The following is a 26,651-nucleotide window of genomic DNA, read 5'->3' as shown; positions in this document are numbered from 1 at the left end:
GGTAAGTTTCATTCTGTCTACCAAGGTGTTGTCCTTCATTAGACGCGACTGCCCTTTGACATTCAGATGGAATCAGCTGTGTCTTCAAGGCAGTTCTCATCAGGTACCACACCAGCTCTAGCACCTTGGGCAGTTTTTGTAGAGCTTGTAGGGGACTCCATTGGGGCCAGGGGCAGAAGCGGACAATGACTTCTCAACGACATGCCTGACTTTGCTGAGGTTGGGAGCATTGTTTAAAACTCATCTGTCAGTGGTATTGGTCAAGGCACACACCCTGGTGTTTAAGGGGATGTTCCTTCCCAGGTCATTGTACTCCCCTTTGGCATACTGTTCCATCTTCCACCTGGTAGCTTCAAGCTTCCCGTGCTTCTTCTGCTCCGGCAGCTGTCTGGCATGCTTGAAAGGGTCTTTCGGGAAGCTGGTTCACCCATTTTGCTTCCGTTGGCTGTACTTGCAGATGGTTCAGCTCTGCCAAGCCTGACTAATCCTTGCCAGTCTTCCTCCCCTAGGACCATCAGACCTTCTCTTTATGGCTTTGTTGCCTTCCTCCAGCTCTTGTTTTCAGCGCCTTTGTAGATGCTGGGTCATCCTCTTTTCCCTCCTTCCCATTTTTCTTGGGGCAGTCCTCTTTTTGGGGATAATTTCACCAAGGCTATCCTTACAGGTCGAATATATTATATCCCCAAACAGGTCAAGCTTGGCTTCAATGCCTCCAGGCAAGGTTTCTCCAGTGTCTTTGTCCGGTCTGCGTCCAATATGTGCCATACTTCTGCGTCATTTAATTTTACCCGGTGTCTCTTGTTCTTTCTCACTGGCTTCTCAGTGTCTGCTTGTGGCTCGGTCTTGTAAAGGTTTGGGGACTGGATGTTGGTGATCACACAAGGACCCCGCTTCCACCAGGGGACCTTCTTTCTCTGCGCCCTTTGTGCCTTCAGGGACATTGGGTCCATCAGGTCTATGGTTTTTGACCTGACTTTTGGTATTTCATGTCTTCCATGTTGGAACGATGCAAGCTTGCTGTTGACTTTTCTGACCCTTTCTGACCGTACCCCTCTTGACAGGCCTGGTTTCAGAGCCGTGTGTTGAGTTGAGTCCAACAATATTTAGGCAGAATCTCTCAGCCATTCGCAGTAGCTCAGGCAGTTTTTCAGCTGAGGATCAGACCATCAAGTTCCCCGGCTCTGGCCACCACCCAGCTCACATCGCATCCGATCCCTATGGCCCCTCCTATGGGTGTTGGGCCTAAGGGAAGGGGGACCGACGTTGCCCTTTCGGGCCGAGCCAAATGGGTGTAGGTCCGGCCACTAGGCACTCTGTGAAGCCCTGTCCCTGGGCCTGGCTCCAGGGAGGAGGCTCGGTGACCCGTGTCCTAGCAAGGGAAAACCAAGTCCGTTCATCTTTTTCCTCACTTGGGGTCTTCTTGAGCCACGCTTTGTCTGGTCCCTAACCCAAGACCTGGCTGCCTTAGGTGACCCTACCAATGGCATAAAGCCACATACAACAAAGCTCCTGGGGATCACTAGAACATGCGAACGCCGCCAACACGATAGGGTGGTGGCTCAAGAAGGGGCAAAAATGAAATAATTATTTTTAGAAAGTTGACATTTTGATGGAATCGACAGTTTCTGAAGGAAAGTCAGCTTTTCTGTTGACCATTTCAAAGAACCAAGTTGACAAGCTTTACTTTGAGGGGAAAATGGAGGTGGAGAACTTTCTTTTGTAAGTAAGTACAGAAACCCTGGAAGGCAGCTTTCAAGAGTTTGCAGTGGTGGGTTTGTCTCGCAGGATGGGGAGTTGGAATTGGGATTGAGTTCCTCCAAACTTCTGAGCTGCTGACAGCTGGAAGGTCAGAAACAAACAATTAGCCAGAGTCCTGTTCCAAACTAAAAGTGGCAGTATTTTCCCAGTAGCTCCAGCTGAAGGAACCACCTCAGGTGAGCGTGTTCCACTGGGGCTAAAGGGTAAATAACATGATCCTGCTGATGTTGTCACTTCCAAAGAATTGAACAAAAACTGCTTCTACTTACGAGACAGAGGTCCTTTTGGCTGAAATACAAGAAGATAAATAATAGTTCAGCTCTACCAGAAGAGTTTGCAGACAATGTGTTACAACATGGTGAGGCTGAGGCTCGGAGCCTCGCACAGGTTCACGTTGGCACAAAGATATTTGCAACAAAACAACTTGGAGTCCAAATCAAACATCACTCTGTCGACGTCTCTCACCAGACTTCTTCTAAAAGATGTATCCAATGGCAACCGCAGCGAGCAGAGCAACAACAATCAGTGCCATGACAACAGGGATGACGATAAGGCCAGTGTTTGCTGTTGAGAAAAACGCAAGACAAATAGTCAACTTTGGCTCTGAAGATCTGGACGCTGATGGAGAACTAGAGGGTCGTTTCCTACCTTCATCCCCTGTGGGTCCGGTCATACTGTTGCTCCTGATGGCGTCTCTGTCCAGGACGGTGACCATGTCCTCCTTGACACCAGAGAGCTGGAACACACACTTGTATGCCCTCAGATCTCCAGGTGTGTCCAGGAGCTTCAGGTCAGTGCTCATCTGGAAGGTTCCGTCGGAGTTGGGGAGGATCTCTCCGAGCTCCTGGCGGACCGTCTCTCCGTCCTTCGTCCAGAACAGCATGGCTCCCCTGGGGAAGAAACCGGTGGCGTGGCAGCTGACCGGAGAGGAGGGCGTCTTCTGGAGGAGAGACACTCTGGGAAGCTCTGGAGCGTCAAGAGAAATAGAGTTTCTGTCAACGCCTGAACTCAGAAGAACTTCCATCCACAAGGAGGAGGCAGATTAGGAAGTGGGCAGGACGGAGGAAGGCAGAGACATGGAGGAAGAAGAGTGAAGATACAAACGACACACCTTCTTTTTCTCCGCCTTTCGGCTATTCCCTTCAGGGTTCGCGACATCAACTTTCTCCATCCAACCCTATTCTCTGGATCCTCCTCTCTCACACCAACTACCTTCATATCTTCTCTCACTACGTCCATCCATCTTCTCTTTGGTCTTCCTCCAGACCTCTTGCCTGGCAGCTCCAATTCCAGCATCCGTCTACCAATATATTCTCTATCCCTCCTCTGTCCATGACCCAACCATCTCAGTCTGGCTTCTCTGACCTTCTCTCCAAAACATCTAACATGTGCTGTCCCTCTGATAGACTCATTCCTGATCCTCTCCATCCTGGTCACTCCCAAAGAGAACCTCAACATCTTCATCTCTGCAACCTCTAGTTCTGCCTGCTGTCTTTTGGTCATTGGAACAGTTTCTAGTCCAAACGTCATCGCTGGTCTCACCACTGTCTTGTACACCTTTCCTTTTATTCTGGCCAATAGTCTTCTATCTCTTCGTACCCCTGACACTTTTCTCCACCCATTCCAACCTGCTTGGACCCGTCTCTTCACCTCTTTTCCGCACTCTCCTACGCTCTGGATTGTTAACCCCAAGTGCCTGAAGTCCTCCCCCCTCTCCACCCCCTGTAGCCTCACCAATCCACCCGAGTTCCTCTCATTCACACACATATATTCTGTCTTGCTGCGACTAACTTTCATTCCTCTCCTTTCCAGAGCATACCTCCACCTCTCTAGATTTTCCTCTACCTGTTTTCTGCTCTCACTACAGATCACAATGTCATCTGCAAACATCATGGTCCATGGAGATTCCTGTCCAACCTCATCTGTCAGCCTGTCCAGCACCTCTGCAAACAAGACCATGATGGAGTCCCACCTTCACCTTGAACTTCTCTGCAACAACTACAGCACACCGCACCAGTGTCTCACAGCTAGCATACATGTCCTGCACCAGTCTAACACACTTCTCTGCCACTCCAGACTTCCTCATACAATACCAGAGCTCCTCTCTTGGCACCCTGTCATATGCTTTTTCTAGGTCTACAAAAACGCAATGTAACTCCCTCTGGCCTTCTCTGTACTTTTCTATTAGCATTCTCAAAGCAAATACTGCTTCTGTAGTACTCTTCCTAGGCATGAAGCCATACTGCTGTTCACAAATGCTGACTTCTGCTCTCAGTCTAGTTTCCACTACTCTTTCCCATAACTTCATTGTATGGCTTTATCCCTCTATAGTTGCCACAATTCTGCACATCCCCTTTATTCTTAAAAATAGGCACCATCACACTTTGTCTCCGTTCTTCAGGCATCTTCTCACTCTTTAAGATCCTGTTGAATAATTGAGTCAGAAAATCTACCGCTGCCTCTCCTAGACACTTCCACACCTCCACAGGTATATCATCAGGACCAACTGCTTTTCCACTCTTCATCCTCTTCAGTGCCTTCCTCACTTCACTTTTACTCATCTCTGCTACTTTGTGGTCTACAATAGTTACCTCTTCTAACCTTGCCTCTCTTTCATTTTCCACATTCATCAGCTCTTCAAAGTGCTCTTTCCATCTTTCCATCCCTCTTCTAGCATCTGTCAATACATTTCCCTCTATCATCTGTGGACAAATATTAATCACTCCTTTTCTCACTGTAATTTACTCATCTAAACCTTCAGTATGCAAGGGTGAAATCAGCTTAAAAGCAGAAAGGAAGAACCCAAGAATCTGCATCCACTGAACAGAGAAGCAGGAAAGAAGATTGATTGATTGATTGGTTCGTGTTCATTGGACATCAACCTCCCGTCAATTACTAAAGGGAGGATAAACACAAAGAGTAAACTGGCCTGAGATGGACAATTGTCCTGGAAGTCCCAAATTTGTGTCCTCAAATTCAGCAAGTAAATAACCAAAGCGTTGGAAAAAAGTAGAAACACTGTTTCTGAGGCGACATCAGGTCATGTGATTCCACCTGTTCTCAGCAGGGAGCTCCTCCCGTAGTCCAGATACTTCTTCACCCACTCAGGACAAAGCTGGGTGAGGTAGTGCTTCCAGTTTTCCTTCGAGGCCTCGTTCTTGTCCCACTTCTGTTTGGTGATGTAAGCCTGTGGTCTCGGAGCGATCCATGTCAGTGTCTTCAGGTCCAATGAGATGAAATCTTCTCCATCATAAGCTTCTTGACGAAAACCATTAACTTCTCCAGTCTCATTGTCCCACTCACAGCCATACATAGCCTGGACAATGTGGACTCCTGAGAGAGAGACCGAGACACAAGCTGCAGTGAACCAAAGTGAGCACAGTCCGCTATGTTTATTATGGGATGGACATAAACTCAGTCATGTGTGTGTGTGTGAACAAACCTCCAGTCTGGTTGAAACGCTGCTTTGCAGTTTCAATGTTGACTTTGAAGACCTGCTGGGCTCCCAGTAACCTCTGGGTCTCTGTCTCCCAGAACTGTGGATCATCTGCTGAGACTTTGTCCATCCAGTCCTGTTTGGGTTCTGCTGTTCTGGTGTTGCTGTCGTAATGAACTATTGGAACTTCATCCACCAAACCAACAGTCACAAACTCTGGGAAGTTTGGGACTTGAGAGGATGCCGTGTAGAAAAACTTCAGCGAGTGAATCACTGTAAGAAATATTTCATCCAATGACATTTTGGTGTCTTACAGTTACATAATGCAGCCTTAGGGGGGCACTGGTCAGTGTCTCCCTGAGCCGGTCCCAAGTCCTGAGGGTTGCATCAGGAAGGGCATCCAGCGTAAAACTTTTGCCCAAACCAATTATGCCAATCAAACATAATAATCTCATACTGGATCTGTTGAGGCCTGGATTAACAACGACTGCCAGGGGTGCCAATTACATACAGGGTACTATTGGAAATTGAGCTTCTGTGGGTTGAAGAAGGAGAGGAGGAAAGGCAAGAGTCTAGGACTGAGAGGATGGACTCTGAATATCGGAACTATGACAGGAAAAGGTAGAGAGTTGGTGGACATGATGCAGAGAAGGAAGGTGGATATACTGTGTGTCCAGGAGACCAGGTGGAAAGGTAGTAAGGCTTGGAGCTTAGGAGCAGCTTTAAGTTGTACTATTATGGTACTGACAAGAAGAGAAATGGAGTAGGAGTTATCTTGAAGGAGGAGTTTGTTAGGAACGTCCTAGAGGTGAAAAGAATGTCAGATAGACTCATGAGTCTGAAACTGGAAATTGAAGGTGTGATGCTCAATGTTGTTAGTGGCTATGAACCACAGGTGGGATGTGAATCTGAAGAGAAGGAGAAGTTCTGGAATGAGTTGGATGAAGTGATGCAGAATATTCCCAGAAATGAGAGTGGTAATTGGTGCAGACTTCAATGGACGTGTTGGTGAAGGCAAACAAGGGGATGAAGAAGTGATGGGCAGATTTGGTATCCAGGATAGGAATGCAGAGGGACAGATGGTGGTAGGTTTTGCAAAAAGGATGGAAATGGCTGGAGTGAACACCTTTTTCCAGAAAAAACAGGAACGTAGGGTAACTTATAAGAGCGGAGGTAGGAGCACGCAGGTAGACTACATCTTGTATAGACGAGGTAACCTGAAAGAGATCAGTGACTGCAAAGTAGTTGTAGGTGAGAGTGTAGCCAGACAGCATAGGATGGTGGTTTGTAGGATGACTCTGGTGACAAGGAAGATGAAGAGGACAAAGGCAGAGCAGAGGACAAAGTGGTGGAAGCTGAAAAGGGAGGAGTGTTGTATATTGTTTTTTTTTTTTTGGACACCTACAGCTAGTGCTATCAGGGAGACAGGTAGAAGAGTACTTGGCGTGTCATCTGGAAGGAAAGTAGATAAGGAGACTTGGTGGTGGAATGAGGAAGTGCAGGAGAACAGAGAAAGCGGTTAGCGAAAAAGAAGTGGGATTCTGAGAGGACTGAAGAGAACAGACAGGAGTTCAGGGAGATGCGGCGAAAGGTAAAGATAGAGGTAGCAAAGGCAAAACAAAGGGCTTATGATGACTTGTATGCTCGGTTGGATAGTAAGGAGGGTGAGAATGATCTATACAGGTTGGCGAAACAGAGAGATAAAGATGGAAAGGATGTACAACAGGTCCGGGTGATTAAGGACAGAGAGGGAAATGTATTGACAGATGCTAGAAGAGTGATGGGAAGATGGAAAGAGTACTTTGAAGAGCTGATGAATGTGAACCTTAAATGCGGCAACTACAGAGGGATAAAGTTGATGAGCCATACAATGAAGTTATGGGAAAGAGTGGTGGAAACTAGACTGAGAGCAGAAGTCAGCGTTTGTGAACAGCAGTATGGCTTCATGCTTAGAAAGAGTACTACAGATGCACAGGCAGAAATAATCTGAAATACTGCAAGTATAATATTCTCCTCCAGCTGGAAATAAGTGTTTTAGGATGACTCACTTTCAGCCTGGAAATGTGATGATTTAAATCTGAACAGACAAAAACTCCAAGATTAATAAGATGAAAGCGATTTTATTTGAAGATCTTCCCTTCTGTACATTCTTCATGGTGTATTTCCTGAATCTCTGCTTCCTCTTTCACTTTTGAGTGACCTTCAACACCATTGTAGCTATTTCCTCTCATCTCCTCTGAACTCTCATTCTGAACTGATATCAACAGTTTCCATCACATTCTAAACGTGAATTGTTGATGAGAAACAGGGTGAAGATTGTCTTCGGACCAATATAACATTAGTTGCTGCTTCCGGCCCTTTGACTCAAACCTGAAAAATGAAATGACGCGAAAAGAGACTTACCACCCGTCACGCTGGACGTTCCCATGACAACCAGCACAAGTAGAAAGATGTTCATTGCCTTCAGGTTTGCAGACCCTTCGGACGTTCACGGATTGTTCGGCCCAAACGCACACTGGGCTTCCAGGACTCCAACTGGAGGATCCAATGGGGAGGAGCTGGAACGAACCCCCCTCCCTTTGGGCCAATGAGAATTTATATTGAGTGATGACATCACGGGTCACCTGGCAAACTCAAAATGCACAGGCTAGAAGCGACGGTGGAAATATTATGCAGGTGTTTTTATCCACTTTATGAAAATGGATCCTTTTCTTTTGAGGTTTAGAAACTATTTCCATAAACACATCAATTTGGGTCTAATATTCAGAGGGAATTTCTGTGTATCTTCTAAAGCAGGGGTGTCAAACATACGGCCCGCAAGGGGATTCGACCAAACCCACAGGATCATTTGAAAGTGAAAAAATGCACAAAAGACAGATTTATTTTTTTCAATTAAATGCAATTCAAGATTTTTTCCACTAGGGGGCGCACTATTTCGGTCAGAGTCGACGACAATCCGCATCACTGAGACGGACCAATCAGCAGACGGTATCAATGCACCACCTGCTGCTTGTTATGACGTTTTTTTCTACCCTGTTCTCCACCTCCTGCTACGCCCTCATTAGCCGAAATGTTGTTCTCAAAACAGAGAAAAGTAGATAAAGAGTGTAGAATTTTCAAAGAGAAACGGACTACGTCCTGTTTATTTACGGAGACGCACGGGAAACCTTTGTGCTTGGTGTGTTTGCAACAAGTTTCGGTATTTAAGGAATATAATATTCGGCGCCACTACGAGACTCATCAAAAATATGACAGCTTGCAAAGAAACTGAGAAGAGATAAGATCGACCAATCGCTGGCAGGTCTGAGGAAACAGCGTCCACTTTCACCCAGAGCTGAGAAATCAGTGCAGCAGCGGTAAAAGCCAGCTAGCTAATTGCTAGCAAATATGTGCAATTTAACGTTAGTCACCAGCTTCACTACTTAAGAGTATGGTGGAATTCTACTGTTCATGCAACTCCATACATGTTCAGTATGTCTTGTATGTGTTTGCATGTTTCATGGATGAAGTTTACACATTTACAGGTGAATATTTCTTCCTTACACATTTAATAGCACTCTTTTTATTTTGTTGGGTGTAGGCAGGGATTCAATTCAGATTTTATATGCACATGTGGAAATGGTTTAAAAATCCTTTTCTTTATAAGTCTCATTTAATCTTAAAGTGCTTTACTATATTTTTCAATACCAATTACTTGTTAAAGTTTTGTGCCTTTGTACGATCAGTGGGATCACATGATCACATGATTGCAATGCAAACATGTGAATGATAGAAGTAAATTGCACTTTTGTCTAAGGAAATATGAGGTGTTTCATGGAATGCTTTGTAAAAGGATTGGTCATTAAATTCCAAGATTTTCCTAAAGTCCTTGTACTTCTTTACACCCAAACAGAGGAAAGACATGATATTTTGGTTATTTATTGCTCAGTATGCTATTATTTAAATGGTCCGGCTCTGCTCTAAAGAAACAATACAGCTGAATGAGAATGATTGACAGCTGACCTGACCAGGTTGATAGCCTACAACCCCCTCCCTCGACCCCAAAATAGCCACATTTTGAATTTTTATTACAAAAAGGGTATTTTATTTCAAACAGAAGCCTTCATCAGCACACGCTCAGAAAGCCACGCACTGTAGAGGCGTGCAAAGGAAACATACTGGAGCTAAACAGGTTTGTGTAACAGATGAATCATGTAGGTGCCAGTGAACGTAAAGGTGGCAACCAGGGTCTCCGCTCAGCGAAGGCTCTCCAGAGCAGCTCTTTCTCAAGGTTTCCATCCAGCTGTTTTTCTGCTAATTTTATGCATATAAAAGTATAAACTGAGTGGAAATACGAGGAATACGTGGAACGGGAAGTCAATACCGGGGCAAATACGAAGAAGGAGGTGGCAGGCGTGTGAACTAGTGATCCGTGGAGAGAACAAAAACAAACCTCTTGATGGAAACGCAACATTTCCTGCAAAGTGCCCTTTAAAACCCCCACAGAATGAGTAAAAAGATGAAGTCCATTAAAGCCTCTCATTCTGCACCAATGACGGGAAGTGGCTCCCAGCGGGGAGGAGCTCAATCGATGGTGAACTCAAAGGGGTAGTCCTGCGTCGGCCCCGAGTCGAAGATGACGCTGTCGAAGGGGTTCTCCGTGGACCAGCTGTCCACAGGAAACCAGGAGTCGTACCAGGAAGTGGTGCTCTCTGTTTTGGCTGGAGTTGTAGGAGGAGTCGTTGTCGTTGTCGTTGTCGTCGTGGTTGCCGTCGTCGTCGTCTTCGCCGGGATGCTTATGAATCCACCTTGCTGTCTCAGCAGCCGCAACCTCCGCAAGCGCAAGATCCGCAAGCGCCGTAGCCGCTCCGCCCTCTGCGCCATGGCGTGGTCGTCTTCTGAGGTGGTGGTGACCAGCGGGCTGGCCGTCGTCGCCTTCACCACGTTTTTGGTGACAAGCCGAATAGGCCGCTGGCCGTGCAGCGCCATGATCTGTCGGATGCGGTCCCAGTTGGACTTGGCCAGGTTGAAGCTGCAGGAGGTGGCACCAGAGTCGTAGCCTACCATGCAGAGCCGTGTCTGAGGGGTGTAGCCATCCGCCTTGGCTGTCACCCGGTACTCCCCGGGATTAAGCAACCGCCAGTAATCCCCCCCCGAAGCTACAAGGAACCACAGGAATCCGATTAAAAGCCTTTCCTTCCGACACCATCGCCGCTGATGACTTCTACGTACCGGTTTTGATGTCATGGCGAATTCCCTCCACGGAGATGGTGGCGTTCGGTAGCGTGTTTCCCTCTGTGTCTCGCACTACACCTTTTATCCCCCGATGTACCTGCACGACATGGAGTTATGCGTCGCAGTTATTTGATAGGCGACACCCCGGGACACCCGGTCCCCCCTTGGCAACGAGCCTGAAAGGGTCAATCAAACTGGAAACAAGGTTGGCACCAGTTGTACATCCAACAAGCGAGAGGGTGGCATTGCATCTGCAGGCTGCGGCTAATCCAGTTAGCATCACCGCCACAGATTTGTCAATAGAATGGCTAAAGCTAACTTGATGGATTTTTTTTTTCCTCACTTAGCTCAATAAAGCATGCTTGCTCACCTGTTCGATGAAGGAGAGCAGGGACTCGCGGTTGTTCTCCCACTCCAGGGGAAGTTCGCTTTCGTGGGGGAACTTGTCGCAGCCCAGGAAAATGGAGAGTTCGAAGCAGTTGGTGTGCAGGTAGCTGAAGTCATTCATGCCTGAGGACAAGAAGAACAACTTTAGCTTCTCTAACAATGGCGTGACAGAAATGGCACCCAAATAACCCTTGGATAACTTCTTTATATTATCCAATCTTTTTTTGTTAGTCTTTTAATTCTATTTGGCTTCCGACGCTAATGTTATTGTCGCCCAAACATTATCATACCGACATTGTTGTGACACTGTTGTTATATGAACATTGTTGTCACAATAACATTACCATTCTGACATTCTTGTCACGCTCATACGACAGTTGCTATCAAGCTAACATTGTCATACTACAATTGTTATCATGCTAATATTATAATGCTAATATTTGTATCACAATCAAGTTGTCATAGTAACACTGTTGATATGCTAATGCCGTCATACTGATATGGTAATCCCGCAGTTGCAATGCTAGCATTCTAGCCATGCTAACGTTGTCATCCTGCTCAATTGCTGAAAACCATGGCTCTGCAAATGTAGCTCAAATACTGGGCCGACACCTACTTCCCACCACAGGCTTCCAGCTGGCCCGGTTGGCGATGCCCTGGCCGCCGGTGACGTCGTCGCCGTGGCAGGAGCCACGGTAGGTCTCGGTCATGGTCAGGTGACTGTGGGCGTACGACATGGCCAGCCACCTGAACATGGCCTCATCCGGCGTTTCCCTCAGAGCCCCTTCGTTCTGACGCTGAATGCGGGCCCAGGTCTCCTCGTTCATCTCAGAGTTCCCCCTCCAGCGTCGGCTGTCGGTCACCTTCAGGGACATCAGAGTTCAAGGTCAGGTCAAGGTCGCTCGCGGGCGGAGATGTACAGCTGTTTCCTTCTTACGGATACGGGCGGGCGCTGCATGTCGAACGGGTAGGCCACCATTTTCTCGCCTCCTTGCAGATTAGCCCCAAGCACAAACGGGTTCCGCTCCATCCAGGAGATGATTGCTTTTGTCTCCACGGCAACCTACGCAAATGCAGATATGGAAGCCGCGACCCCTCAATCATCACGAAGAGACATTTGACCTTTGAACTCACCGATCCGTTGAGATAATTCTCTGGTAGCGGGACGTGATGGTTTGACACGAAACGGGGGACCCAGCCCCGGTCCTCGGCCCCCCAAAGGATGCTGTTGAGGTCCGGGAAGTTCTGGAAGATGTCGTACCCTTCTTCGGTCCAGTGGCCCAGAGCCCAGTTCCCCATCTCGGAACCCTGGAGGGCAAAATGGAGTATCGAGGGTGAGGGCTTGATTCAAAGTGCCTGGAGTCAGATCTTCTGACAACAGAAGAAAATCCATCTCGGTTCCGTCAAGTGATAGTCATATCATGTCGCCAATTAGATTTTCGCACATGATGGCTGATTTCAAGCAAAAGCGATCTGTACTTTAGCTACTCGAGCTCAGAGGAGGCAGATCAATCAGAAGAAGAAACTCCTCCCACCATCTCGTACGCCAGCTCGTAGGCATCGGGGTTGAGCGACGGCACCAGGTGGATTCTCACGCCCTCCACCAGGCGGCGCACTCTGGGGTTGTCATCGTTGTACTCCTTGCACAAGAACTGCATCAACAGTAGGAGGAGCTCCCGGCCCAGCGCCTCATTGCCATGGAGACCGGCTGTGTAACGGAATTCAGGCTCACCTGGGAAAATTGAAGAACGTCGGCTACAATACGCTTGGCTTCTCGGAGCCCATTTGCGATTTGCCAGTAGCGGGTAACAAACAAGCATGTGTTCCCTTTTCTGACTGTACGCTATTTGTTCGCCGTTTGTTTACCCATCTCGTGCTCCCCAGGGTTGTCTGAGATCTCCATGGCATACAGCTTCAAACCCTGTGAGCTCTTGCCGATGTTGTAGATGCGGGTGATGTTGGGACACTCCTCGTTTATCACCTTCATCATCTGGGCAAGGCGGAATACGCACCGGTTGTCAGGTAGAAAAGTTAAGATAAAATAGATAAGATAAAAAATTTTAGCTTTATCCACCCCACTTGCAGTTTTTAATTTGATCTCATTCTTACTTGTTTCGAGTTTTATCTACTGCTTCCGTACTTGTCTTTAATTTAATCACATTTTCACCTGTTTTTAGTTTATCTCCTGTTTTTTATTTTGATCTCATTTTATTGTCGCGCTGTGCTCTGCTTTGCTTGTAAACTTGTCGACCCTGAAAACGAGGGAGACCTCAGTGGTCTTACGAGTATAAATAAAGGTTATTATTATCAAATACACAAAGTCAACAAAATGTTGCCGGGTTCAATCAGATTCGACCAAATCTGCAAAGCTCGTTTGATGTCTCCGCCAAAAACCCAAGCTGAAGTCCGAGACCTTCTTGTTCTGGTGTCATGTTTTTCCAGGCAAACCCCCACCTGTCTCATCTCCTTGTAGTTGTGATGCCTGAAGTCCAGGTCGTCGGACACAGTGACCTCGTTCTCACTCTGGTAGCTGCCTGCGGAAATCACAAGTGCTAAATTAGCATAAAATGCTATGTAGTGCTAAATTCTAGAGGGGAAAGAGATCGTTTGAGAACCGCCAGATCAGGACAAAAGTCAAGACGGAAGCACAAAACTTAGCATTAGCAGCGATTCTCACAATATGGCTGCAGTCTTGCAAAAGCGCCTGATGCACTTTGACCTTCTCAACTGGTAGCAATTGTGAGCATCTGCAGGAGAAATTAAGGATTTGACTCTCAGATCAATTTAGAAATGTTGGGACAGGACACATCGTGGACACACTTTAGAGACAGAACCAGAAGGAACCAGCACAGGCTCACAGGAACCAGAAGGAACCGTCGGGAGCCGGCAGGAACTAGCAACCTGTTTGGGGATACCTACTGGGAAGCTGACAGGCCAGGATCTCGGCTCGGAGGCACAGGCTGCCGTTCCAGCTCTGGGGCAGGATGCGGATGTAGCGCGCCACCACAGGCCAGGTGAATTGGTTCATGACCGGCGTGTCCTTGTCCACGTTGGCATAAAACAGCTGTGGGGGGCACACGCAGAGTCAGGATGGTCACTGTGGAAGCCGTGAACTGTGGAAGCCCATTGTAGTCATTAGCATTCCAGAGTCGTATTCCTCAGCTAGTATTCTGAGGAGAATTGCTGTCATTCCAGGAAGAGTACTAGTCTATCTTGACTTGTACCCTGCATTACCGGGATTATTTGTAGCCTTACGAAGCAGAGTCCTTGGATCTACCACGAGGTAACATTAGCATAACAGCCCTGACTGTGACCAGCATCCCCAAAGATGCGAAGCTGGCATTCCCAAGAGTCACCAGCACTCCAAGAAGGATGGCTGGCATTCCCAAGAGTTTCCAGCCTTCCCAGAAAGGACTCTGACAATCCCAAGATCCTAGCTGGCATTCCAAGGAGTCAAGACGTCAGGTGGCATTCCCAAGAATCAATAGCATTCTCAGAAGAGACGTTTGATTGACGAGGACGTCGGCGGTCGTTCCCAAGAGTCACCATCATTCTCAGAAGGGACGCTGGCATTCCCACCAGTCACAAGCACTCCAAAACGGGTGGCTGCCGTTCCCAGAATATCAGCGGCCTTTACCAAGTGTAAACACCATTTTCTCAAGGGTCCCGGGATGCTGCTAGCATTCCCGAGAGTCACCGGCATTCCCAAAAGGGAAATTGGCATTCCCAGGATGTTAGCTGGCATACCAAAAAGTCACCTTGATTCCTAGCTGTGACGCTAGCATTCCTAGCTGATATTCCCAAGCGTTAACATCATTCCAAGAGGGGACAATTCCAGGATATTACCTGTCATTCCCAGGAGTCTCAAGCATTCCAGCATTAGCATTCCTAAGAGACATTGGAATTCCCAACAGCAGCATTTACGGAATATCTGTTGCCATCCACTTGGAGTTTACGTAGCCACTTCCTACCCGGTATTTGCCGAATTTTCTTTGTAAAAACAGCGAGAAAGAGAATTCACGTTCCCTCATCTAATCATCATGGGTGTAAGTAGAGCTTCCACTCACCCACTCAGCGTAGCCGTCGTGCAGAACAGTCCAATCTCGGCTGTCGTTGCTGAAAGCCACGTAGTAGGACGACATGAAGTCCTCGCTGGAAGCGAACAAGGTATTTGTGTTATTCATACGGAAGCAGAGTATCCCTGGAATTCCGAAGCACCACCGCCGCCGACATCTGGAGCTCACATCTGCTCGGAGTTCCTTCCCTGGGTGATGACCCCCGTGAACTCCACCTCCCGCCGGGCGTCCACCTGGAACCAGTGGTGGGCCTCCTCCTGCTCCGGGCACCAGGCGCCGCCATACAGGTCGTCCTCGTTCTCCGATCCCTGGAACGACAATCCCGTTGAGTAAGAACCCCTCTGACCTGGATGTGATTTCGGGGGGGGGGTCCGGAACCGTTGGTTTGGGGTCACCTGCATGTTGAGTCGCCCCCTCTGAGCCGAGAAGCCATGCTGGGACTGGGATGAAGCCTGGAGCTGGTCGTCCTCCACCCGATGGGACTCCAGACCCAAAGGGGGGCACTCTGAGGAGACACCCCACCAGGTGGTTTCAACGAGGAGCAGATTTGTCCTACAACCCCCCCCCCCCCCTAAAATAGTTTACTCAAATGTAGGCATTTGAGAAGGACAAACATTGAATCAAGGATTTGGGAGTACCAGGTCCACCACCTTGACTTGGACCAGGACCAAAATGTACAAAAACTTGAAAATCGTCCCGGTAAAATCCGGAGCGACACTCGACAAACTACGAACACCCATTTCCATCTAAACGACATATAAACTAGATCAGTGTTTCCCAACCTTTTTTGAGCCACGGCGCATATTTTACATTGGAAAAATCACACGGCACACCACCAAATAGATATGTCAAAAACATTTTTTAACAAGTCAGACTGAAACCGTCGTCTCAATTTACTTAGTGTGAAATCTAATATATCAAATATCTGTAGATTCATCAAGTTGCAATGCAAATTTCCCACTGATGTGCAACTTTTCCAGAACACTTATTTCAATGTCGGAAGACATGTCATCAATATGTCTGGAAATGATATTATTTGAGAGAACTGCATTTCTTTATCAACGTCAGAGCCGAGCATTTCTTCTCCAATGATTTTGCCGGCAGGTCGTATTAATGTTTTGCTGTTTGGATTTAGAGACGAGTTCAGCAACTTTATAGCAGCTTTATAGCAGCTTTCTCACTCGTCTTGGTCGTTTTCAACAACGCTGCTGTTTGTTTACGCAGATACAAGTAGCGGCTTTTTTCACGTAAACAACGATGCGACTAATATATGGATATTTTTTTTTTGGTTGGGGGGACACTAACGAACGGGAAATTCTGAGTCCATTCAACTCCGACACAGAAGAAGACGACTTTGGCGGTTTTAGTGCGGCTATCAGACTTTTTAATTCCTCTTCCTTCAGCCGAAGGGAATATTCAAATGTTTATACTTTTTAAGACCTTAAAACACTTGATAGCTCCATCCTGGTCACTCCCAAAGAGAACCTCAACATCTTCATCTCCGCAACCTCTAGTTCTACCTGCTGTCTTTTGGTCATTGGAACAGTTTCTAGTCCAAACATCATCGCTGGTCTCACCACTGTCTTGTACACCTTTCCTTTTATTCTGGCTGATGTTCTTCTATCTCTTGGTACCCCTGACACTTTTCTCCACCCATTCCAACCTGCTTGGACCATCTCTTCACCTCTTCTCCACACTCTCCTACGCTCTGGACTGTTGACCCCAAGTACCTGAGATCCTCCAGCTTCTTGATCTCCACTCCCTGTAGCCTCACCGCTCCACCCGAGTTCCTCTCATATATTCTGTCTTGCTGCCAGTAACTTTCATTCCTCTCCTTTCCAGACTCCCTCCCTCCTTCCTGCTATTATCTACACTGCTCAAAAAAACAAAGGGAACACTTAAAAAACACATCCTAGATCTAAATGAATGAAATATTCTTATGAAATACTTTGCTCTTTACACAGTTGAATGTGCTGACAACAAAATCACACCAAAATGATCCATGGAAATCAATTGTATCAACCCATGGAGGTCTGGATTAGGAATCACACTCCAAATTAAAGTGTAAAAACAAACTCCAGGCTGATCCAACTTTGATGTAATGTCCTTAAAACAAGTCCAAATGAATCCGTGTTGCTTCCTGAGTGGACACTATGATTTCACACAAGTGGGATTGACTTGGAGTTACATTGTGTTGTTCAAGTGTTCCCTTTATATTTTTTTGAGCAGTATATTATTGCTATGTTTTGCTTGAAACTCTGGCACAACGATTTCCTTCGGGACAAACAAAGTTGTTATCTTATTTGCGTTGGATAAATAATTTTCGGACCAATCTGGTGAAAGTGGGCATGTTTCCACGGCACAGTGGTCGGGAAACACTGAACTAGAAGACCTCCCGTTCCATGGCGAGAGAAATCCCTGACAATCAAAATAAGCAAAGATAAGTTTGCCCTTACTTTTGGGTTCGGGGGGAACTTGGACCTGCCTGAGCCGCTCTTCTTCTTCTTCCTCCCATTTCTTCCTCAGGCGCTCGGCTGGAGAGCGACAAGGAGATACCGGGTCAGGGACTCCATTTTTAAATGATAAATAAAGCCAAATAAAGCTTATGAGTCAACAACGTGTGACATGACAAAGATAAAAGTTGTGTACAAGTAAAGTCATAATAATTCAGGGCTCTTTAGTCAGTAATAAATGTGAAATAACAGACTTACACAAAGTGGCGCATATTTTGGCGCTAAAAGTTGTAATAGTACCAGAATTTAAGGTGTAATATTCCTTCTTTTTGATATTAATGAAGGATAAAATTTGTATATTATAAGAATATTGTAGGACTGGAAGAGGAAAGTACTTCGAGGTCCAGTCCGAATATAGATATATATATATAAAATCAAAATTTGATGCTATTTGTGACGACATGATGATCTTCAGCCTTACGTCACGACTGGAAGAGAAAAAAAAAACAAACATCCGACCTTTTTCTGCTTTCTCTTTCCTCGCTTGCTCCTCCTCTTCCTCCTGTTTCTTAGCAGCCACTGCAGAGAGAGAGGACGTCATCATCATCACCATCATCATCATCATCATCACAGTGACCGAGGACGGCGTACGTACGGTCGGTGTAGTCGTACTCCTCGTACCAGGGAACCACAAACGGCGTGCCAGTCGTCTCCTCTGGAAAACAAAAATAAGACAATATAAGACGGGGGCGGATCAGGAGCCAATCCGGTGTGACGATGCTGGTACCTGGGATGTACATGATGGTTTCGGTCGTCGTGGCGACCTTTTTGCGCATCCGGTCTGCGGAAAGAAATACAAGGAGTTTGGCACCTTTAACACCCAAAGAGACATTTGGACCCGGTTTCCTCGGAAAAGAAAAGACTGTGAACCGCAATTACTTTTTGACGTCTAAAATAAAGGTACCGCTGTATATATTGCTTTTTATTACCTTTACACTTTGTATAAACAAGTGTGTTGCTTCTGAAATTCACAAAGTATTACAGAGAAAATTAAATTTTATTTATGTGAGGAACTCATTTTGAGCTTTCAGAACGTGTAGCGGAGCCTTGACCTGAATTTTAAAAATAAATCGGGAAAAAAAATCACTGTGTCAGTAAACAATAAAAAATAAGTATTTGCAAAATATCTTCATAAATATTTATTTTATCTGGTTTATGGGACTTCTGCTCCTGAACTTCTGCGCACAGCATCTGCAAATCGGGACTTTACCGGCTTCCGCGAGTGTGATGTTATTTTGAGCGGCGAAAAATAATAAATATAATTTTATTTAACGGAATTAACACAAATGAAATATACTTCAATTAAATATTTATCATTTATTTTCCCAAGCCGCTCTGAGCCGCAGTGTAAAGATGGAAGAGTCGCATGGGTTGCCGACCGCTGGGCTAACCTTAGCTTGCCAGAGCTAAAACTAATCATTCATTCATCCTATAATCAATCAGGGTGGGATCAAAGCTTTCATTGGGCGAGAAGATCAGCCCGGATCAATCACAGGGTCACAAACAGAAACATACAACTATTCATCCTCTCAGCCAATGGGCAATTCAGGGTCTCCAAAGAGCACCCTGCATGTTTTTGGACTGTGAGAGAATGAACCTTGTTTCCAGAACTACATCATTCAGATGACGATTCAAATTCACTCAAAAAGTATCTTAGCAGGACTTCATAGTCATGACATTCTTACCCAGGTCTGGTTCCACAGGCTCCACCCACCCGGGCCTCGAATGGGTCACGGTTTTAGACACTGGAAATAAAAAAGGGGGTCAAATGGGGAGAGTCCAAACAAGGAGTGCCCGATTCATTCCCAATCATCTGCATTATTAGCACTTGAATACTGAGCTTCGTGGTATCAAAAGTACTTGATCGTGTACTTCTTAACATGTGTACGTACTTGTGTCCCAGCCCAATTCTATCAGCAGCCTCCGCTCTTCGGGGTCCATGGTGGGAGGCCCTGTTTCGGGCTTCGGCGCGGTGGTTGTCGTCTGGGGTTTCGTGGTTGCTTTGGGTACCTTGGGCTTCTTGGTACCCTTGGCCGCTTTGGGCTTCTTGGTAGCCTTTGGTGCTTTGGGCTTCTTGGTGGGCTTGGGGCCTTTCTGCTTCTTCGCCTTGGCCTCCTTCTCCGCCGCTTTCCTGGCCTTGGCTTTTGGACAGACAGTCGACGGTAAACCACGGAGTCACTGGAAAGCTTGCGGCTCACAAAGCGGCCCTTTATATACGTGTAATTGTGGCGTAATAACAACTCCCATTGCCAGATGGTTCTCATTATGGGATGCCTGTCTTTGCTTGTTGTCACCGAATCTTTTTCTGCAGCGTCATGTCAGGCTGTCAGAGCAACCAACCCGGTTGTTGGTTTACTTTGGCCTCAGACCAGTTGTGTCCCTGGGGGGTGGGATCTTTGCCGAGGTCTAGTAATCTCCCTGGCGAGGTGCTTGTCGTCATGGAGACGGAAGAGTTATATAAAGGTAGACGGATGAGTGGAAAGACATGAGCTCAGTGGTGAATAAAACTGGGACACGACTTTTATTGTAGGAACTGGTCTCACCTAGACGCCGGTAGCCTAGCATCCAGACAGGAAGGAGGCTCTAAAAAGGTCTGACATTCCAGACGCTTAACTCCGGTTGGTCCATTTACAGATGCCTGGCTAAAAGTTACTATTTGAGCAAAAATATAAAGGGGTTTTAACATTCAGTTTTATGTTGTTTGAGACACGATTGGTTGACCAGCCCATCCGGTACTGTTACTGCGGTAAGTATCATCGCAGTATTGTTGAGTACCGTTCATATTGTTTGACTGAAATGGAGGACGGGAAATAGGTCGAAGTACGACTGCGGACAAACAAAACCACCAAGAAGTGCAGCAATAAGCTGGTTGACCAACAAGCCAACCCACCGACAACAAACAAACTAGTCCAATTTAACCAAAGGAGGAACCAACCCTTTATGCTAATTTAAAGACATCAATCAACCAACTCAAAGACTAATTTTCCAGTAAACCAACTCACTAACCCATATCCAACCAGATACCATCAAACAATAAATCAGCCGACCAGTTGAACAAACAATAACTTCACCCTAACCAAAAAAAAAGGACTAACCAACTCAAACCTTTATGCTAATTAAAATAGATTCTAAACATCGAGACAACCGACCAATCAATCAACTAGCCATCAACCAATCAATGAAACAAAAAATCTGACAGCGTCACCCTAACCAATCAAAAAGGACTAACCAACTCAAACCTTTATGCTAATTAAAATAGATTTTTGAACCTATCCTAAAACTAAACATCGAGTCAACCGACCAATCAATCAACTAGCCATCAATCAATCGATCAATCAATGAAAAAACAAATTAACAAAAAAATCTGACTGCGTCACCCTAACCAATCAAAAAGGACCAACCAACACCAATCTGTATGCTAATTAAGAGATTAACCAACCAACCCTTAACCTTAACATCCAGTCAACTGTCAAAACACCAACCAATCAAGCCACACCCGATCAAACAAGTCTGACCTTCACGCTAACAACAGATAAGCTAACTCTAAACTAACAACCGCCATATCAAGGGTAACCCCACCCCAGAAAAAAACGGACAACGGCGCAACTAACCAGGCCTAACCCGGAGCCAGTCACCAAAGGCATAAACCAACCAACCAACCAACTACCCTTGTCTCGTTTGAGGAAACCGCAATGGGTGTGTTGGGGTGTCCCTGCTACCGGTAAGGAAGTTAGGGGGTTGACCCCTTTTGCGCAACCCCCCCATTTGACCCGACCCTCCCACCCCAACCTTAGCAGATAACCAGACGTCCAACAGGGGAGGCGAGGTGTCGGGTTACTTCCTGTCTGATGGGAAACAGCCTTGGGACATGAAAGCATACGGTGGCGGGCAAGGGAAGGGGTTAATCTAGAAGGATGTGGAGTATCAAGGGGTTGGGGGTCGGTAATCGCTCTCAGGCACAAACAAAGACAGCTGCTAGCTTCCCCGCTTGGCGCGATGTTTACAGATTTTTCCACAGGTCCTGAAACATACCGCAGAAGCAGCTGCCATCTTTCTTGATCTTCTATCTAGGATGAAACCATCTCTTTCCAAATGTTATCCTAGGGGACTTTTATTTTCATGATAAGACCTTATGTTCCCGGCAGAGAGCTGCGTTCCTCTAATACAAACCTACTAGCAGTACCTTCTGCTCGCTCTAAGCCATCTCAGGCAAAACTGTTCTCAGTTCTACTACCTCAGTGGTGGAACAAACTTCCGGAAGCAACAAGACGAGCATCATCTCTCTCAACCTTCAAGAAACAGGTAAAAACTTTTCTCTTTCAGGACTTTTTACTGCACTGATGCCCCAGATCAAGTTAGGCACTAAGTTAGGCTGTGCAGTGTGTGTGTCTGTGTGTGTACGTTTGTGTACGTCTTTGTCAAAAAAAAACAACTCACTAACCCCAGCTCACTGTTCTGTATATTTCCTGTGCATCTTGTATTTGCAAGTGTTATTTGCAGTCCTTATGTCCTCTATTGTAAGTCGCTTTGGATAAAAGCGTCTGCGAAATGCAATGTAATGTAATGTAATGTCTTTGAGCTAAACAGCGCTTCATTTCCCGCCTCTTCGATAAGAATGTTGGAGTCTCCTGGTCTGGATGGAGTCTTTTAGAGCTTTCAACCGGCTACCCAACATCTCCCCGCGGCGGCCTTCTGCCTCGACAAGTCGGGATGGACACGAATGACCTGTTGCTAATAACAACAGTTGCGCTAATGGAATCTTGGAACCTGCGAGAAGATACCAGGTTACTATCGGGCACTGGCTTGAGCGGGATAGCGAGGAGAAACGTGCATCCTGAGATATCGCAGAGCAGAGTAAGCCAGTGGCCACCAGGGAAAGGTAGTTTTTGGGATGGTTATAAAGTTGACCCGTGACCTTTGACCCGCTGAGCGTACCGACAAAGAACAGCGCCCGTTCAAATGGGAGGTTCTGTAAGAACATCCCAACCCCTGAAGCTTGGCCCAGTTCCTTTTTTTTTTCAATATTTTCTTTTTTGCTTCACGCAGCGGAAAGTTACCGCGGGGAAGTTCGGGCGCAGCTCGTAAAAATCCTCGCCGTAGTGGAAAACTATTCCGGTGCCGGGAATTCTTTTTTTCTGTCCTCCACCGCATTCAGTTTGATAAAAGGGCGCCTTTTTCTGTCAAAACAAAACGGGAGGCGGGATGTGAATGCGGGGGCAACCTGCCAAGAACATATCAACCCTCCTGGTGTTTCTGCACCGTCATCCTTGAATCACCCCGAGGCCTTTTCTCCAAAATAGAAGCCTCCTCTACCTCCTCCCCCCTCCCTGCGCTCTTCTCGGGATCTGGGCTTCAAAAAAAGGGATAAGGATCAGAAGTAGGAAGCTGCGATAAGGAGTGTTTTTTAAAGTCGCCGCAGACGTATCGCCGCCTCCTCCTGTCCGGGATGAAAGTTTGAGTCAGAGGACGGAAGAATGTTCAAGATAATCGATGACAGCGGTTCTGGAAGTCGCTGCCAATTTAACCCTTTCCAAGCCGGTGTGCAACTCAAAAAACGCCTTTGGATTTCTTAACCCTTGTGTTGTCTTGCGGGTCAAAAGTGACCCGCTACCATGATTAGCTGTAGAAAACAACACCTTAACCTATTTTTTTCCAACTTGAAATTTTATGACTTTTCCTAAAGAGACCCCATAATAAGAAAAAGCGATGCTTCTTTTTTGTTTATGTTTCCATGTGGGCTGTACATCACTAGGCTACAAAGATTGTCTCATGGGTCCTTTTTGACCCATAGGACAAGGGGAGTAAACACAATGTTAAGATCGCACATGGGTTAAATCATCTATTGACCATCTATTACACATCTTTTTTACCATTTGGGATTCTCTTTTTTCTTCCAACTTCTTCACTACTTTCTCTTTGGATGTTGCTTTTATTTCAACACAATCGGAATGGGATTTTCCAGCAACTTCTGGATATTTACATAACCTTTACATTATATTCCAGAATTTTCCTGCCTGTAATTCAAATACACGTGACGCAAAAGCTTATAAGGTGACACTCAGGGAGAATTTTGATGAACTTGGTAAGCAGTTGCAAAGAGCTGGAGCTCTGGTGGACGGAGGTCAGTGAAGGCATCGTCCTACCTGCCTCTATCTCCTCAGGTGTTTTCTTCTTCTTGGGTTTGGCCTTCCCCGCCTCTGCCGCCTCCGCCGCCGGCTCGTCAGACATTTCCACATCTTCCCGCCATCCCCCGAGCGCCGCTTGCCCCTCGGACCCTTCCCTCCTCACCTCTCTTCTGGAGACCTTTCTCTGGAGGTCCTCCACCTCCATCCGGTCGGCGGCGACCAGGAGGGAGCCGAGGCTCAGACCCAGCAGCGCCAGTAGAACTTCACCCCTCATTTCTTCTCCGGAACAAAAAGAAAAAAAAACAAAGACTCGAGCGGCGGGAGCGTTCTAGAACATCTGACCAGCAGATGTGGAGGATGTGGAGAACCAAAAAAGGGGAAGCAGAAGACTGAGGCGCTCCGAAGGAAGTGTCTGGGAGTCGACGAAGTGGAGCTTCGCTCTCCTCATCGCTCCCTCACGGGCCCTTCACCCCCTCGCGACCACCTCCCCTCTCCTCTCCGGAGGGAGGAGGAGCATCTGCCTCGAGAGGCATTCCTGCAGGAGGAGGAGGGGTATAGAGTCGTTTTCACTCCAAGATGTTCTGCGAGAGGACGTCTGCGAGACATTCTGCAGGGCCAACGTCCGTCGGGTCGACCTTGCGTTTGAAGAAACTCTGGGAAATGCTCAGTATGAGATAGAACATGTAGAACGTGGGTACAACTTGGGAAGAAAACCCCAAATGCCGGTAGACAACGAAATCCTTTGGATGCAGGAGGAGAATCCTCGGTTACCGAGGCACTTCGAGGTTTGTTTCTTCGACAAAAGAACTCTACTTGTTGAGTAGCTGCAAAAAGAACTCGTCGGGTTGGAACGTCGAAAGTACTTTGATACGTGAAACATAGTACTCAACAGAAGTACACCGTGAGGGTTAGCCAAAGAAATAAAAACACTGGATCATTCACAGTTTACCTTGTGAGTAAAAGTGCTATTTGTTAGCACGACAGTTGTATGGTTTGGGTGACAAGAAGAAAGCTGTGTCCAGAAGTACTTTGAAGTACTTGGATCCAAAGAAAAAGTACCGGCTTATGTGCTGTTTGCCAGATTGGCAACAGTACTACCTTTACTACTAACGGGTCATGCATGTACTTCGACTGCAAAAGTATTACTTTTTTGCCAAGTGACTGTATGCATTGGGCTTTTTCCTGGACAATACTTTGTCCAGAAGTACTTTTTGGGTTTGTTTGATGAAATTATAGTACTTGTATACACAGAAAAACACAGAAAGTATTGGGCTATACACTGTTTGCCACAGCAGCAAAAGTACTACCGTATTTTCACGACCATAAGGTGCACCGTACTAAAAGGCGCAGTCTCAGTTACGCGTGCCATTACTGTATATAAGGCGCGCCTGATTATAAGGCGCGGGTTTTATATACAATCCATGCTCACACTTCCCCCTTTAACGTTCTCATGGTGCTCTCTGCTACGTCCGCCTTACAACAACAACAACACACAAGGCGCGCCGCACATTTTGAAGATAATCTAAGACTTTTACGTGCGCCTTATAGTCGTGAAAATGCGGCACTTGTTAAGAAAAGAGTACTTGTGCGCAACTTTGCGACGAGTAGAAATACTATCTAGAAGTATTTTGTCAGGGTTATCTGATGAAATAAAAGTACCTGGATGCACAAAAAAAAAGTACTGGGTTATGCACGGTTCACATAATCATCAGAAGTATTTCTTGTCTGCAAAAGAGTACAAGTTTTCAATTGGGCTACAAGCAGAAATACCATGTCTAGAAGTACTTCTGTAGGCTCATTCGAAAAAGACCGCTTGTTTGGGTTGAAACACGGTGTCCGATACTATGTTAGCGGGCAGATGACAAGAACACTCAGTTACTTGTACAAGTACTTCTGTTTGGACAAGAAAATAAGCAGGTCACGTTTGAAAGACCACTCGTTAGGTTTACGTGCTAAAAAGTATTTGCCTGGTTTACAGGACAAAAAAAAACATGAAAAGAAAATGTTTAGACTGCAAAATTACAAAGTCAGGCGGCAGAAGTACTTGTTAAGACAACCAAACTGTCATTAGATCAAAGAAAAGAAAAAAGTTCAGGAGTTCAGGAACAAACACGGTGGTTTGGTTTCAACGCAAAACATCGCGTCACGAAGGCCATGAGACCTGAGACCATGGCAAGCACCGCGGGGGCAGGAATTTCCCGGAAGACTGGCGGGAATCATCATCCGTTATAAAAGATGTGACCGGACAAGTTTGATCCAGATGGCAGCGGGCGGGGCTTTTCAGAGTGGACCGCGAGGCTGGAGGACGGAGGCAGGAACACATAAGGGCCATGTTTGCTCGCCGTCTGGGGACAGTGATTCATCCCCGACAAAGTCGAAGAGGGAGCGGCCGTGAGTCGGCCCAGGTTCGGAGCCAGGGGCTTACGAAACAAGGCAGCGTTGCTAGTCAACATCTCTGGAAGGACACGACCAGGGTGTCCAAGAGGTCATGTTATGTAACAGACAGCTTTAGGAGTCAATTGTTAAACTGCGTTACCGCGCTCGGCCACAGGAGGCCATGTCTGCCGTGATTGCCAAATTTTTCCCAAACCCAAACATGTGGCCCCATGATTGACAGGCGGTATGTCCAAGTTGAAGCTCCGTCTCTCCGCCGGAGGAAGCTGGCAATGGCTCTTCCCCCCCTCCCCCATTCTCCCTAAGTCCAGGGGAGTCCAGGGAGAACTTCATCTGGTTCCCAAGGTTTAGATAAAATGCAAAGCAGGTGTGTCCTCATGGTGTAAGCATCGGTTAGCATCACTATCATTGAACTAAGCATGATTGCAACTTGAGGTTGTGGGCAGGGCTTACTGACTATCAGGTTAAGGTAAGGTAAGGTAAGGTAAGGGAAAACAAGGTAAGTTAGGTTAAGGCGAGGTGAGGTAAGATAGGTAAGATAAGATATGATAAGAAAAAGGGAAAGGTAAAGTAAGGGTAGATAAAGTAAGGCAAGGTTTGGTGAGATAAGGTTAGATTAGCTAAGATAAGATCAGAAGAAGCAAACCTTTGTCCCTTTAAGTCTCCAACTTGGAACTTCTTTTCCATTTGATCCCACCTCCTCTTTCTCCTTCTCCACCTCCTTTTCTTTTCCAGACCCCCCCTCCTC

The 26,651-nt window shown here is 46.5% G+C and overlaps 2 protein-coding genes across 2 annotated transcripts; both read right to left on the bottom strand.

The window, feature by feature from the left end:
• Window positions 1–1,571: 1,571 nt before the first annotated feature.
• LOC147231370 (major histocompatibility complex class I-related protein 1-like) lies at window positions 1,572–7,652 on the bottom strand. Its single transcript, XM_086152732.1, has 7 exons — window positions 7,598–7,652; window positions 5,201–5,467; window positions 4,813–5,088; window positions 2,407–2,724; window positions 2,224–2,322; window positions 2,028–2,046; window positions 1,572–1,839 (listed from the first exon to the last, which is right to left on the bottom strand). The coding sequence occupies exons 1-5, from the start codon at window positions 7,650–7,652 to the stop codon at window positions 2,234–2,236; spliced, it is 1,005 nt and encodes a 334-aa protein (XP_086008858.1). The 3' UTR covers window positions 1,572–1,839; window positions 2,028–2,046; window positions 2,224–2,233.
• Window positions 7,653–9,255: 1,603 nt separating this feature from the next.
• Window positions 9,256–23,995, bottom strand: aebp1a (AE binding protein 1a). The gene is made up of 20 exons (XM_086152731.1): window positions 23,528–23,995; window positions 19,277–19,525; window positions 19,070–19,129; window positions 18,112–18,165; window positions 17,980–18,039; window positions 17,844–17,903; window positions 17,328–17,405; window positions 15,267–15,376; window positions 15,040–15,179; window positions 14,863–14,947; window positions 13,715–13,859; window positions 13,250–13,329; window positions 12,662–12,785; window positions 12,331–12,527; window positions 11,930–12,103; window positions 11,733–11,858; window positions 11,412–11,658; window positions 10,779–10,918; window positions 10,406–10,505; window positions 9,256–10,332 (listed from the first exon to the last, which is right to left on the bottom strand). Exons 1-20 carry the CDS (start codon window positions 23,781–23,783, stop codon window positions 9,758–9,760), a joined length of 3,060 nt encoding a protein of 1,019 aa, XP_086008857.1. The 5' UTR covers window positions 23,784–23,995; the 3' UTR covers window positions 9,256–9,757.
• Between the last annotated feature and the right edge of the window lie 2,656 nt (window positions 23,996–26,651).

This window comes from Fistularia commersonii, chromosome 9 (genome assembly GCF_037954325.1).
Source record: "Fistularia commersonii isolate RoL2024-O1a breed Wild chromosome 9, RoL_Fcom_v1.0, whole genome shotgun sequence".
Lineage (NCBI taxonomy): Eukaryota > Metazoa > Chordata > Actinopteri > Syngnathiformes > Fistulariidae > Fistularia > Fistularia commersonii.
Note: the sequence above shows the minus strand (reverse complement) of the source record. Positions and strands in the feature narration are given on the sequence as shown.

Coding starts and splice junctions, on each gene's coding strand:
- LOC147231370 (XM_086152732.1), bottom strand. CDS start 7,652: ATGAACATCTTTCTACTTGTGCTGGTTGTCATGGGAACGTCCAGCGTG. Junction 2,725..4,812: donor GAGCTCCCTGCTGAGAACAG/GTGGAATCACAT, acceptor TTGACGCTCCAG/AGCTTCCCAGAGTGTCTCTC. Junction 2,323..2,406: donor CGGACCCACAGGGGATGAAG/GTAGGAAACGAC, acceptor TTTTCTCAACAG/CAAACACTGGCCTTATCGTC.
- aebp1a (XM_086152731.1), bottom strand. CDS start 23,783: ATGAGGGGTGAAGTTCTACTGGCGCTGCTGGGTCTGAGCCTCGGCTCC. Junction 12,528..12,661: donor CCCTGGGGAGCACGAGATGG/GTAAACAAACGG, acceptor CAATTTTCCCAG/GTGAGCCTGAATTCCGTTAC. Junction 11,859..11,929: donor AGAATTATCTCAACGGATCG/GTGAGTTCAAAG, acceptor GCATTTGCGTAG/GTTGCCGTGGAGACAAAAGC.